Source organism: Hemiscyllium ocellatum, chromosome 29, assembly GCF_020745735.1.
Source record: "Hemiscyllium ocellatum isolate sHemOce1 chromosome 29, sHemOce1.pat.X.cur, whole genome shotgun sequence".
Classification (NCBI taxonomy): domain Eukaryota; kingdom Metazoa; phylum Chordata; class Chondrichthyes; order Orectolobiformes; family Hemiscylliidae; genus Hemiscyllium; species Hemiscyllium ocellatum.
Genome location: NC_083429.1, coordinates 51,984,855 through 51,999,984, shown reverse-complemented (window position 1 = coordinate 51,999,984; position 15,130 = coordinate 51,984,855). Strand labels below are relative to the sequence as shown.

Below are 15,130 nucleotides of genomic sequence, written 5' to 3'. Positions count from 1 at the left end.
TTGTCGACATGCATCAGTATGCTGATTCTATTTCTCTTATTCTATTCATTCCATTATTCTTGATTATTGTTATAATCTCCTTATAGCAATGTTTACGCTCTGTATTACCAGGCATTTTTACATACAACATAAATTAATACAAACCTTAATATAGAAAAATCTCAAAACTCTGAACAGAACTGCAAATTAGAAAAAAAAAAGCCCTGGATCAGAAAATGAAGAGTGACCATAAAGCCTTGTCAGTGATTGGTATCGAAGAGATTGTTAAAGCCAAAGAAGTGGGTGGAGAGGCATGAGGAGTGAAGAGTGAGGAGAAATCCAGAGGATGGGATTTAGACAACTGATGACAGAATCTGTAATATGTTAGGATGAAGATAAACACAGAATAAGGAATTTTAAAGTGAATCATTGGGCAATAGGAAACTGACATGGATCAGAAAGGCTAGAGGTGATGGGAACATATACAAGGACAAGGTAAGGATTAAGGATGTATAATAAGGATAATCGTGCATCAGAAAATAAACCAATGGGTTTCAATATACTCTCTACAACTGTCCCTTTGTTTTAGTCCCCATCCTTGTCACAAAGCATGCTCACCACTGTCTTAGTTATTCTGCCATTGCTCCACCGGGACCATTTGGTAATTCGTGTGCAATGGCCATTCCACATAAGACTTACCCTGACAGAGGCACCTTCAAATGTAATTTGAGACCTGGAAAATCATGACCCTCATGGACAGCCCCAGCAGTGAAAGACCTGAATGTTGAATGGCAATTACAAACTGGGAACTCTGGTGCTATGATATTGATGTCACTGTCCAAAGTGGAACATTGTGATAGGAGAAGGTCAATTCAAAGAACAAGATGGCAGATATGTTTGAGGAAGAGTGTCAATTCCATGAGGTTAGTTTTATGATTAAAAAATAAACGAATTGACCATTTTAGTGAGGATCCCTGGTGAGAAAACAAGTACCTCATTACTCTTTGTCTCACCCAAACCTAGAAGCTGTACACCTCAGTCATCAGAGCATACATCCTGTAGTGATTAGGACCAGATGGACCTCAGTGACTCCAAAGTTTCTGATTGACCCAGGTTAACAACCCCAATCAAGAACCTCATAGTCAACCAGGTCCCACCTGGTCCCAATCACCTCATATCCCAACTCTGGAAACACCAGATAAGACCAAAGAGGAATCTGACTTCTACTGTGATCAGTTATTGCCCCCGTCCCAAAGGGAGTTGAAGTGATTTGAATGCCAGAGTTTGGAAGGACACAAACCTCTGGAAATTTTTGATTGGTAAAGAAGGTAAACCCTAATGGAGTCCTCCTTCTAATGAACTGTCTAGAGCATGGTCTGATCAAAATGAAGATACTATTTCATCAAAGACAAATCCCCATGGTATCACCCTTGCTCCAGACATTGGTACCACCTGTCTAGATCATTGTCCATGCGAGAGACCACAAGATATTCACATCACCCATGCCATCACCAAAACTGACAACTGCTAGACTGACCTTCACCTTATCTAATAAACCATCTCCAGCTGGGTCCAAAAAATGGCACCTGCAGCAAAACATCATTGCTCCAGGAAATTCAAAATTCAATGTTGATGCACACAAGGTCTCTGTGAATAGACACCTACTCACTCATACCTCTCAGCCAACCTGACAATGCTCAACAAATGGAAACCTCAATGTCCACAGCACCAGGTCTGTTCTTAAATCTGTCACATACAACACATTCAAAAAGACTGTATGTTTCTCTATAAGGAAACATCAAGACTAATTTCACTAGGATGACTGGGAGATCCAGGAACTGCAGAGCTCGAAGGAAATAAATCAGGTCTATACAAAAAAACAAAGCTACAGTCAAACAAAAAAAAAAGTGACCTAAGGAACAAATGGTGGACAGAAAGAGTGCAGGAAATTCAGCAACTGGCTGACCTCTGTGATGTGCACAGATTTTCAGTGCAGTCAAAACTATCTGCAGACTAACCACCAAGGATCTACTGTGCTGAGAGCTAAGAATGGAGCTATGCTCACTGAACACAGAGAAACACTGTGTGTTCATTGGAAGGAGCACTTCATGGATCTCCTTAACCAAAACTCAGCCCTTGATAAAGATGAGCTACACCACATCCCACAGATTGCCACCCATCACCATGAGCATAGTATTAGCCCAACACAAGTTGAACAAGCAATCTCCAGCTGAGAGCGAACAAGGATGCCAGCACAGACAGAATCTCTACTGAAGTTCTGAAATATGGCACAGGATCTCTCTTGGTATGAATACATGCTTCATTTCTCTAATCTAGAAGGTGGAGAGCATGGCACTGTAACGTTGACCTTCTTTAAGAAAGGAAGTAAAACTTATTGTGCTGACTTCAGAGACATCTCACTGCTGACCAAGGAGATCCATTGGAAAAATTCTCTTCAGTTACGTTCTCCAGTGGTTCCCATCAGAATCAAATTGCGAATGCTGTCTCTCGAGATGTACAAGGGCTGTACAATAGAGCTGCACAATAAGACAAGTTCATCAAAATGCAGAAAGCAGCAGCAACACATAGCCTTCTTTGACCTCATGCAGTGCTTCTCCAGTAAGAGAGAAATTTCTGAAGCATTCTCCTCAAATTTAGCAGTCCACACAAACGTGTCACTAATTTCACCTGCCACATGACAACATGTAAGCTATGATCCTCATCAACTAATTCACCACTGATCCAATCTGTGACAAAATGGGTCAAGCTAGGTTGTCATTACACAAATGCTCTTCTCCATCTTCTCAATCGCAATTCTTCATGAAGGGTCCTACTGGAATGGAGCTTCAGAACAAGGGAGAAACCTTTCAATTCTCACCCTGACCCGACCACCCAGTCCACGAGCAAGACCACCCCACTGTCTGTCATCATATTGCAGTATGAATGCACATTCAGAGGCTGAGCTCTAAGTCATTGTCCATGTATTCACAAAGCCATATGAGAGTTTGAGGTTAAGGCTAAGTGTCTGTAAAAACAAAGTTCATCTCCCAGCCTGTTCCTGCTATGCAACATGGGAAGGCAATGACACAGTAATATTGTCACCGGACTGGTGATCTAAGCTAATATAAAACAAAGAACTGCAGATGCAGAAGATCTGAAACAAAAACAGGAATTGTGAAAGAAACTCAGCAGATCTGTACAGAAGCCACTTTTATAATACTGCATTCAGTTGTGGTCTTTCTGCTGTTGGAAGGATGTTGTTAAACTTGAAAGAGTTCAAGGATGTTGTCAGAATTGAGGGTTTGAGTTATTGGGAGATGTTGAATAGGCTGGGTCTTTCTTCCTTGAAGGGAAGGAGTGAGTGGGATAGGTAGAGATGGAGTCCAGAGGAAGAGAAAGAAAGTTAATGAAAGAGATAGATAATGGTATGCCATGAAGGAGTAAAACTGATAATGGGGGCAATGAATAGGTGAAAATTATGTGAACCTTTGCAATATTTAGACAAGAAGCACACCCAAAATTTCCCACCTATTTTCAATTGAAATGTTGGGGAGGACACCGTAAGAAATTGAACATTTTAAAATGGTCAATCCTCTAATCTTAACAGAATAAATCGGTGACCATGAAAATAAAGCTACACAAACTAAATGAGGTATGACAAAACCTTAATGTTATTTTTTAAAAAGGGCAATCTAGTAACTATTCTCTGTAGTCTCATCCATTTCTGGATTAACAGTTTAAATGATATTACCTGCAGTTATTGCTCTCTGACATAGTGACAGTTGGGTGCGTGTGCATGTACCCGAATTTCGCTCCTGATTGAATCAAACCGCAGACGCGCGCACTGTTGGTGACGGGAGCTTGCATGTTTGGAAGTGTCCACTCTAACCCTTAATCAGCGGAGTTTGTTAGTATGAAAATTTAGTGGATCACCTAAAACACTCATCCATGTTTAAAATGAGTAATATTCCAGACTTTAAAATTGCGTTATATTCAGCATTATAAAGCATACCTTGAGCTTTCAGGAAACGGAAGGGCAGCCAAAGCCATACTCAATTCCAAATATACTTTACAACCAATATGACTGCCGAATGATCGCCAGTGGGAACCTCGGTTAATTATCTATTCCCCTCCTTGACAAGGGGGCCAGGACACCTGTTGTATATGCTTTACCAGTACTCACCAGTCGAGATTTTTTGATACTGAATGTCTAAAGCTAAGTCAGCTATGGCTTAGTGTTTAGTATTCGTACTTTAGCCATAATATCATGGCATCACGTCCCACTGGAGAGACCACATAATCTAGGCTGAGAGACTGTTGTGCAGTTGTAGGTTTTGACCATTACGTGTGAGATTAAATCTAGGCCCCAGTTACCCGGCAAAGGTGGATGTAGAAGATTGTGTGGCATGTTTAAGGATAGCAGTGAAATTCTTCCCAGTGTTTTTCAACAAAACTTATTTCTTATTAATATGACTACATAATTGTATATCAGAAAACAGCTACAGTAGAGATCTTTCAGCCTGTTGTGTCTTTGCTAACTCTTAGCAATAGCAATTCATTTAGTTGCATTCTCTGCCTTTTCCGATAGCTCTGAAAATGTATTTTCAGATAAATATCCAATTCTCATTGTTTTATTATTAATTTTAAATTTAGCTTATTGTTGTTGATTGGAGCTAGCTGTGGACAAATTGGCTGCCATTTGTACATTGTAACTCTGACCATATTTCAAAAGTACTTCAGTACATGACTTGATTGCTAGTTGGTGATCTCCTGAAATTGTGCACTGTAAGTCTTTCTCTTTAGGTAAAGTCCTTCTTAACTGGTGAGGAAAAGACTCTGAATTTGCAGCAATAAATATGTTCAGCTTTGGGACAATGCTTAATGTATTTTAATACTCAATAGAAAAACTTTCATACATGTTAAGGCACTTTAATGTTGTGTGAAGATTGCCTGTCTGCCACTATTAATTTACTACTTTAAATTGTCTCCATCAGCATCAGCATCAACAATGGATCTGTTCCCAGTGGTAATTCATTGTGGTGTCACCCAGCTCATGGACCTCCTTCCATGCATAACTCAGGTTTGGAAGGAAACAATTCATAACTCTCCTGATGGCTGATTTTCAAGAGCTCAGTATGAAATTTTCTGACACCCAACATTATATTTGAATGAAATTTCAGCAATAACTCAGTCTAACTTTCTTGCCTATGTATTAATTCCTTGATAGAGAGTGACTCACAATGATTACACACTCACTATACCAAGTAAACAGTTGAAACAACCTGAAAATATACTCCAAAGAAATGGTGATATTTAATGCTAATAAAACATTTATTTTGCAACATAATTTACACAGTAGGAAGCAGTAAATAATTGTCGAGGCAGACATTTGTAACAAAAAAATTGCACACTTGTAAACTCACTTCTGTATATATAAAATGGAACAATAATTTAAATACATAAAGCATTTGTTAGAAGAACAAGAGACTTGACATTTGAATTGAGGTGTGCCTGTTAGAGCTAAAACAAATTACTACTAAATGACATGCCACAAACTAGCGTTTCCCCCCACCCCCCACCATATAATCATGAAAGCACCAGGCTTTTTTAATAGAGTGTGTATATTTAATTTAATATATTCTTTCTTAATTTATTTATAGTCTGCTTATGTATATTGCCTACAAATAGGAGAAAAGTAGGGACCACAAGATCCAAGACACAACCAGGGTCAACTCACTGTCAAGACTCACAATTCTGACACAAAACTAATGTGGAAAACATATACTGTAAGGTTTACATTGTTAAAGAAGAAATGAAATCTAATGCTCGATTGATGTCAACTGAACACATTTCTGCGGGAAATGCTATTTTACAAGGCTTTAAGTTTATTTTTAAGCCAATTTTATTTGTTTCTTTGGCTCTGGTTTATTCAACTTCTCAATCTTTGACCAACTGTAAGGTGCGAGTTGGCCCTGACAGCTGTGTAGAGCAGCTGGTGCAGTTGCAACCCAACAATTAATTTCTTTGACTGAGGACCTATCTCCAAAACAAGGCTCTGCTCATCCAGTAGAAGACAATCTTTGGAAGTTTTATTTTGCAAAAGGTGCAAACTTTTCCTTTAACTTGATCTATTGACAACTAAGAGGTCAGGTGGTGAACCCTCGCCAAGCTGTAGACAATGTCATTTTACAAGAATTGATAAGGCTTATTCTCATCCCATGGTGACACAGTTGGGATTGGATTCCAACAGGCACATCCCGGTCCCACTCCTACATGGTACCAAGTGTCATTGTTCCATCAAAAGTTAAGCAGATTTAAGTAATAGGCAAAGCTAATTAACCCTTGGAATTAGGTTGGGAATTTTTGTGCTGTTTTGATTGGTCTTCGACATACCCCATTTTCAAAACAATAAAGGAGATGAAGTTCACCTTGAACTTGATTGTTCCAGAAATAAAGATGTTTAGTTAAGTAGATTTAAATACCATTTATTCTGATCTACTTGATTTGGATAGTTAGATATTTTTTGTTTAATAAAACCAAGCTCCAATAATTTAAAACAAACTTTTCTGCAGAAAGTATTAATATCAGAATAATCCTGCTGACACAGAGTTGGTACGTCATTGTAGGGCTTAGCAAAAACATGAAATAATAATGCATGCCTAGTTTGCAGACAACAGCAATGCAAGTGATCACATTGCAGAAATTGCAATGCTCTAAAACAGAATGCATGAGAATGCACTGAGGGAGTGAGTTTTAAAATGGAGAGAAATTGAAAGGAAATATAAAATAGTCGGATAAACAATGAGTGAAAAAGCTGCACAAAAGGTGGACAGACTAACAGCATATCCCCATAAAAATGAAATAGTTGTTACAATCCTTGAGTGAGCAACAGTGTAAATACATCAATTGCTATTTAAGTTTTTTCCTAAAAATTAGATTGTTTAAGTTTCTAGTTTTAGGCATAATGAAGAAGAATTTACAGGCGATCCGTTTTGTTTTCAAGCAATATTTGGTTAAATATAAACCAAGGGCCCAGAATGCAGTACAACACAAATATTAAAGATGAAAGAAGAATGTACAAAACCAGGAAGGTGTGGTTAATTGACCCCAAGCTTGTAAAGACCGGGGGATTATAGGAAGAATGGAAGATTGATGTCATTGTGGTATGACTTCAAAGATGTTCAAAATCAGAGAGGAATTGGGGAGAAAAGAGAGATATATAGGTTTTCCAGCTGAAAACTAGGATGTCCAAATCCTCCTGAATCTAACCAGCAAAAACATTTTGTCACAAAAAACAGGAATTGCTGAAGAAACTCAGCAGGTCTGGCAGCATCTGCTTGGAGAAAGCAGAGTTAATATTTCGAGTCCAGTGGCCCTTCTTCAGAACATATGACACATCAACTATGCTTTTTCCTCTTCAGATATTGTCAGAACTGCTGAGGTTCTCCAACAATATCTATTCTTGGTTCAGATTTCCAGCATCCGGAATTCCTTGTTTTATTTTAGTCAGAATTTGTTTATAACTGTTTAAGAGGCCATGTTCAATTGTACAAACAAGTTGTTCAGTTCTGAATGGACATCCTTTGAAATGTTGTGCCCTTCAGTTGATTCTCCCTCCCACTGAAGAATGCCTTCCACAAGCTAATGTAATGCTCGATAGCAGACCATTTATAAGAGGATCCACTCTGTCATTCATGGAAAATTCTGAAGGTGAAACTGAACTTGGGTGAGGAGAAAATATTGTTGGCACCACATTTTCCACTAATTGCCTACCCTCTGCAATGTTTATTTTCATTAAAACAAATGGAACTGGACAGCAAACCACAATGCTTTACTGGCAGGAAAAGCAATACTATTGATTTTGTGTACCACCCAAGCTAAATTTCACTAGCCTCACAGTCTTTTCACAAAACATGAGTCTTTTCTTTTATATTTCTGCTCATAAAATGCAAAGTAAATAGGATCCATTTAAAGAAAAAAATGTTTAGTTGAATGGACTTGGATGTTTTTTGTACAATGAATTGTTTAGGGATTTTGGATGGTCCATTTGTTCTTCAACTGATGACAATAGAAAGGAAATGCAACAAAAAAAACCATCAGAATTTCATAAATGCCCAGGCTATTACTAATCTTTGAATTAATCTCAAGGATGAAACCATGACCCATGAGGAACCCCCTCCATATTTATAATTGTATTCCGTTATTGGGTACGAGTGAGTCTGTTGGAGTCTCTAGTTCTCACTGTTTTCTCTGGACTTGTGATAAATTAAGAAACAAAGTTGTACTGAACTTGCAGTAGAAAGCAAAAGCAAGGTATCACAATGTACTGAAAGAATTGATTTTGCATATCAATTCATTGCTTAGAATGTGTCAACATGAAATTGAATAAATAAATGAATGACCACAAAGAAATGCCAAAATTATGCAAATAGAAACAAGACAAAAATATTAATAACCATTTGGTGAAGGTCAACTTTTTGTGATGGGATTAGTTAACTGCACTGTGATTTTTCTAATGCTGCATGGTTTTCTTTTTAATTAGTACTCTTCATTTGGTTCAGTGATACAACTCTGCAAGACTTAATCTGATGTCTGTACAGCGCTTTTCAAATTACAGATGACTGTTTTACACTGCACATTAATTTCAAGAAACACTCAACAGGATGACCAATGTTATTTCACATAGAATTGTAACATTTAGAATGAGAAAATTCTTGAACAACCTCCTCCCTCCCTGAGCCTCACCTCTTCGATGCTGGCTAGATTGGAGGAAGAAAGACATTGGAACATAAGAAATTGTAAATTACCTTGCCAGGTGGAAGGCCAAGGATTGAGCACACCATCACGTTTAAACCCTGTCCAATACCACTGTTACCTTCAATTTATTGTAAATATTGTCCTAGTCGTCTGAAAGCACAACCACCAATGAATTAAAGTAAGGGATACTAGATTGGTCAAAATTGGAAGAGTGCCGATATCTCTGAGGGTTTTTGGGACTATAAGTCATTGGAGAAATAGTAGATTTGGAGGAAATGGTTTAAAAAAAAGGCTGAAATGTTTTTTTTAAAAATTGAGGGATTGCTTAAGTGGGACCCAATGTAGTTCATCCAGCAGAGGAGTGAAAAAGACATGGTAGGAGTTAAGACACAGTCAACAGAGTTGTGATTATCTCAAGTTTATGAAATGTAGAATGTTGGAGGCCGACCAGCAGTGCATTAAGATGGTCAAGATTAGATACAGTAAAGAGATGGATAAAGGTTTCACAACAGATATGCTGATCCAAGTGTGGAGTTAGGAAATGTTATAATGGTAGGAAGTAGGTGGTTTTACTGATTGTGTGGTTGTGTTTGGAGGTTCACCAAAGTTACAGTGCCTTCCCTCCTCTAGCTATTGACCTATTGCTGGATTATAATTGCAGTTATCTACCTATATCTTCCTCTCATCCATTGTGTTCATGTTCGTGTTTTACCAGTATGGCAATAAATTGTTCAACTTCTTGTGCATCATAATGACTTAAGTCTAGACAGGATCCTTAATAAATTTCATATTCTCAAGGGGCAAGTTATAGCTACTTATCCCCGTCAAATGTTACGGGAATAACTGGTCAAATAAACAAAACTGTTGTTTCACATTTCCATGGCCTGTGTGAAACAGCAACTTAATAGACAATATTTATCTAACATTTGAAGGAGAAGCACTTAGAATTTCTGAAAGCATATTCTGCTTGTCCATTCCTCAACCACAAACATATCTCCCCTACACAAGTAGCTCATTAAGTATAACTTGAAGTAGACAGGCTCTACTGGGAGAATTTCAACTACAAATTGACACAAATAAAGGATATCACAACCTTGGAAGCTATAAATGACCAGCCCACACCCTAAAAGCCTAGTGTCACCTGAACAAGATGGAAGGATCGCTCAACATTCACAGATCATGGTGCCAAATTCTCCATGGCACTGACATTTGTTTGCCTTTCTGCATTAGGTTATGCCCAAGGAATTGTGATCGAATGATTTGTTATGATCATATGTTATTTTAAGGCTTGCTTGAGAGAGAAGACGTGCAAAAATGCATTACACTACTTCAAGAGATTCAATCAAGTCTTGTTTTTGGTTTAACTATCTCCTTAGAGAATGTGATGTTAAGGGACAAAATAGTGGGCAACAGTTTAATATTCTTCATGCTGCTGAAATGATTGTGCAGATACCACCTCACAAATCATATAAAACAAATCATAGGACATAGAACATAGAACAATACAGCACAGAACAGGCCCTTCGGCCTTCGATGTTGCGCCGACCTGTGAACTATTCTCAGCTCGTCCCCCTACACTATCCCATCATCATCCATCATAGAATCATCAAATCATACAATTCCTACAGTATGGAAACAGGCCATTTGGCTAATCAAGTCCACATTGACCCTCCAAAGAGCACCTCACATACCCTAATTATATCTGTACCCTGCATCTTCCATGGCTAACCACCTAGCCTGCCATCTCTGTACACTATGGGCAATTTAGTGTGGCCAATCCACCTAACTTGCACATCTTTGGGCTGTGGGAGGAATCCTATGCTAACACAGGAAGAATGTACAAACTCCAAACAGTCACCTGATGCTAGAATTGAACCCAGGTCCCTGGCTGTCTGAGGCATCAGTGCACGTGGCAGTGCCTTGTTCCCAAATTATCCAAATATCCACATGCAACAGCTTAACTTTTCACAGATGGAATGATATCAAATAAACGGCCAGTTTTGGTTTGAGAATCAAAATGATGGTCCAGAAATTTCAAAGCGGTAATCATTTCTCTCTAGCCCCCCTTTACCCATATAACTAAAACAAAATCACTTTTGCTATTTTAACCCTTATAGTGCTACTTAAGAAATAAGGAGAAAGTGAGGACTGCAGATGCTGGGGATCAGAGCTTAAAAATGTGTTGCTGGAAAAGTGCAGCAGGCCAGGCAGCATCAAAGGAGCAGGAGAATCGATGTTTCGGGCATAAGCCCTTCTTCAGGAATGAGGAGGGTGTGCCAAGCAGGCTAAGATAAAAGGTGTAGGGAGGAGGGACTTGGGGGAGGAGAGTTGGGAATGCGATAGGTGGAAGGAGGTTAAGGTGATGGTGATAGGCTGGAGATTGGGTGGGGACAGAGAGGTCGGGAAGAAGATTGCAGGTCAAGAAGGCTGAGTCCGAAGGTTGGGACTGAGCAAAGGCGGGGGGAGGGGAAATGAGGAAGCTGGAAGAACAGCGACTCATCTTCCTCCTAGGAACCCTCCAACCACAAGGGATGAATGCAGATTTCTCCAGCTTCCTCATTTCCCCTCTCCCTACCTTTTCTCAGTCCCAACCCTCAGACTCAGCACCTATCGCATTCCCAATGCCCCTCCCCCAAGTCCCTCCTCCCTACCTTTTATCTTAGCTTGCTTGGCACACCCTCCTCATTCCTGAAGAAGGGCTTATGCCCGAAATGTCAATTCTCCTTCTCCTTTGATGCTGCCTGAGCTGCTGCACTTTTCCAGCAACACATTTTTAAATGCTAATTAAGAAACTCATAGAACAATCTTCTAGGGGAGGACATAGGCAATATCTAAAATAAAAATCACAAGGGGATAGTTTTTACCATTCTTTCCATCCCCCCCCCCCCCCACTACCACCACCACCACCAGGTGATGTCATGTTAGTACTTGAAAACCCTGTGTGAAACTTATCTTTCTCTTCATCCCATTTAAACAATTTGGATGGAAATTGAGCTGTTACTATAATGGAGATAACAGAGGGCTGCTTTACAACCCAATCACACATTACTAAAGACAAAAATTACCTTCCCTTTTCAGATAAGGAACAAATCAGGCTGGAAATCTCTAACCCGAGGAAAATAAAACTATTCATTAGAAATTAAGATTGGTCAGAAAAGGTCAACATATTATAAAGGTTCTCAGCTATGACATGCCTTTCTTAAAATTATACATGTGAAGCACAGTGCAAGGAAGGTGAATGTGTTCACACTGAAGAGTTCTGCTGAATGAAGGGAGAAGGATCAAGTCTACATTTGAATAATGGAATAAGGATCTGTTCGCCGAGCTGGGAATTTGTTTTGCAGATGTTTCGTCCCCTGTCTAGGTGACATCCTCAGTGCTTGGGAGCCTCCTGTGAAGCGCTTCTGTGATCTTTCCTCCGACATTTATAGTGATTTGTATCTGCCGCTTCCGCTTGTCAGTTCCAGCTGTCCGCTGCAGTGGCCGGTATATTGGGTCCAGGTCGATGTGCTTATGATTGAATCTGTGGATGAATACCATGCCTCTAGGAATTCCCTGGCTGTTCTCTGTTTGGCTTGTCCTATAATAATAGTGTTGGCCCAGTCGAACTCATGTTGCTTGTCATCTGAGTGTGTGGCTACTAAGGATAGCAGGTCGTGTCGTTTCGTGGCTAGTTGGTGTTCATGGATGCGGATCATTAGCTGTTTTCCTGTTTGTCCTATGTAGTGTTTTGTGCAGTCCTTGCATGGGATTTTGTACACGAAACGACACGACCAGCTGTCCTTAGTAGCCACACACTCAGATGACAAGCAACATGAGTTCGACTGGGACAACACTATTATTATAGGACAAGCCAAACAGAGAACAGCCAGGGAATTCCTAGAGGCATGGCATTCATCCACAGATTCAATCAATAAGCACAACGACCTGGACCCAATATGCCGGTCACTGCAGCGGACAGCTGGAACTGACAACCGGAAGCGGCAGATACAAATCACTATAAATGTCGGAGGAAACATCACGGAAGCGCTTCACAGGAGGCTCCCAAGCACTGAGGCTATCACCTAGACAGGGGACGAAATATCTGCAACACAAATTCCCAACTTGGTGAACAGAACAACAACGAGCACCTGAGCTACAAATCTTCTCACAAACTTTGAATAGAATAAGGAATTAACTATGAAGGGGACTCAGATGCATGACTCCATATTTCTGAGGCTTCCTTTAGTCATACCTCACCCTTAATATGTGATCTCAGTTAGAACATTTGGACTGATTCCCAATCCTGCACTCACAGTACAGAATCCTGCTTGCATGGAACATCAATGGTAGAATTAAAGGCTATCAATGTTGTAGTTAGTCTCTAAGCCACATTGCATTTGAGAGTAGGCTCCCTGTTCCAAATCAAAAATTAAAAATTCTCTACTGCCAAAACATTTCACATGATTGTGTTTCCAGGACAATCATTAAAGCAGATTAGTCTAACATTACATGCAATAAATAGGATCTCTTAATTGTAATCTAGTAACTAAGGGTGAAAGTTCACTATACTTTAAGTATCTGATTGTGAACTTGATTTCGGTAATATCTCATGAGCCATTCCTTTGGCTTAAATTTGCAAAATACTTCGATATTTGGCTTCAGTTAAATCAGCAAGGAAGAGAACAAAAAACACTTGACTGTCCCAAGAATCTGAGATAAGTAAAATCTCATGAATCCATATACATGAAGCAGGAATCCCAGTCAGCGTTGCTCCATGAAATGCATTGAATCATCCATTGTTGCTTGTGAAGCTAACTGTATAGAATCCTATGCCGTAATTATGACTCCTATACACCACAGGCTTCAGTGAAACCGTGTTACACATCTTTCAAAAATATATTGTAGACCTACAGCAACCACAAAATCCCTCAACTACGTTTACTTTTTAAAATAGTCACTAAAGTTCCATTCAAACTAGACCTCAGAACTTTGTCATGTTTTTATCTAAATATATTTGGCACCAAATAATACAAATCATTCATAATATAATTAGATGAATGAAAAACATTCCTGTCAAAACACAAAAATATTGTACAGACATAGAAGACAATTAATTAATTAAAACTACAGGGCCTCAGATGGTTGTTGAATCACACATTATACTGAGTGTGGCAGTGGAATGAACCTGCTGTACAAGTATGTGAGAAAGAGATGAAGTAGTTAGTGGAAGCACATGCTATTAATGGCTCTATCTTCCAGTGGTGGATAGGTTTCTCTTCTTTTATTTCAGTCCTGGTATAAGATGTCCCTCCAGCTAAAACTGTGATTGGGACCATGTGTGAGTGGTAGGATTGGAGGATCTACCAGTTGCCATATACCCGCATCTTCTAACTCTTCACAGGCGCAGAAACCCAAATACGGGATCTGTCGGAAGGAAAGAAAACATAAATCATAAATTCATTCAGTACAGGAAAAGGCCATTCAATCCATCATGCCTATGCTGGCTCTTCAAAAGACCCATTCAGTTCCACTGCTGCAAGAACTATTTGGACCAAAAAGACTAATCTGAAACCCATCTTCATATCACATTCTTTCTCTAGAAACATATCTTTTAAACACAATTACTCAACTCTACAGTAATTGGATGCAATTTCCTGATTGCTTCCAATTCTATAAAAGAATGACTTTTGCACTTTGGGTGAAAAAGTTCAAGCTGATCTCTTATTTCTAGAATGTGATTCACTTTTAACTGTCCTCTGAAATGCCTACAGTTCAGGGCCAACTAAGGACAGGCAACAAATGCAGCCTTGCTGGTGATATTCACATTCCACGTGAAAATAAAAAATACATTTTGATAGTGGAATCAAACAACACATGGGGAAAACATTTAGTCTGTTATGCCAGTGCCAAGTATTTTGAAGAGCTACTCATTCCTGTTCTCTTTTCTCATAGCATGGCATTTTGTTTTTCAACACATATATTGTGCTCAGTTCCTTTGTGGAAGATGCTATTGAATCCACTCCCACCAACCTTTGAAGCATGGAATGCTGGATCTTAACAGTTGTAACATAATTTTTTGAAAATTTATTTTGCTTCTCTATAATCCTAACTCCAATGTAAATTTATTTTGCTTCTCTATAATCCTAACTCCAATGTAAATTTGTTACTGTCTTTTCTCATTCTTAATTCATATATTAATTTGTGAAATATGAACTGATGCATTAGAAATTATACTAAATTAGCCGGAACACAAGTTACAACAGAAAACTTAATGGAGGGAAATTGGCTGTGAATCATTGATTTTCTTTTGATTATCTTTAAAACAACTTAAGGCACGATGGCTCAGTGGTTAGCACTGCTGTGTCACAGAAGTGGGGAACCGGGTTCGGTTCCACCCTTGATCGACTGTCTG

General features: G+C 39.1%; 1 protein-coding gene across 1 annotated transcript in view; it reads right to left on the bottom strand.

Moving 5' to 3' along the window:
* Positions 1-13,379: 13,379 nt before the first annotated feature.
* LOC132829537 (ubiquitin-associated and SH3 domain-containing protein B-like) overlaps positions 13,380-15,130 on the bottom strand; it is a 142,474-nt gene continuing 140,723 nt past the window's right edge. Inside the window, exon 14 of the mRNA XM_060846765.1 lies at positions 13,380-14,142. Coding sequence (XP_060702748.1) covers positions 14,005-14,142 — 138 coding nt within the window. The 3' untranslated portion in view covers positions 13,380-14,004. The remainder of the gene's footprint in view (positions 14,143-15,130) is intronic.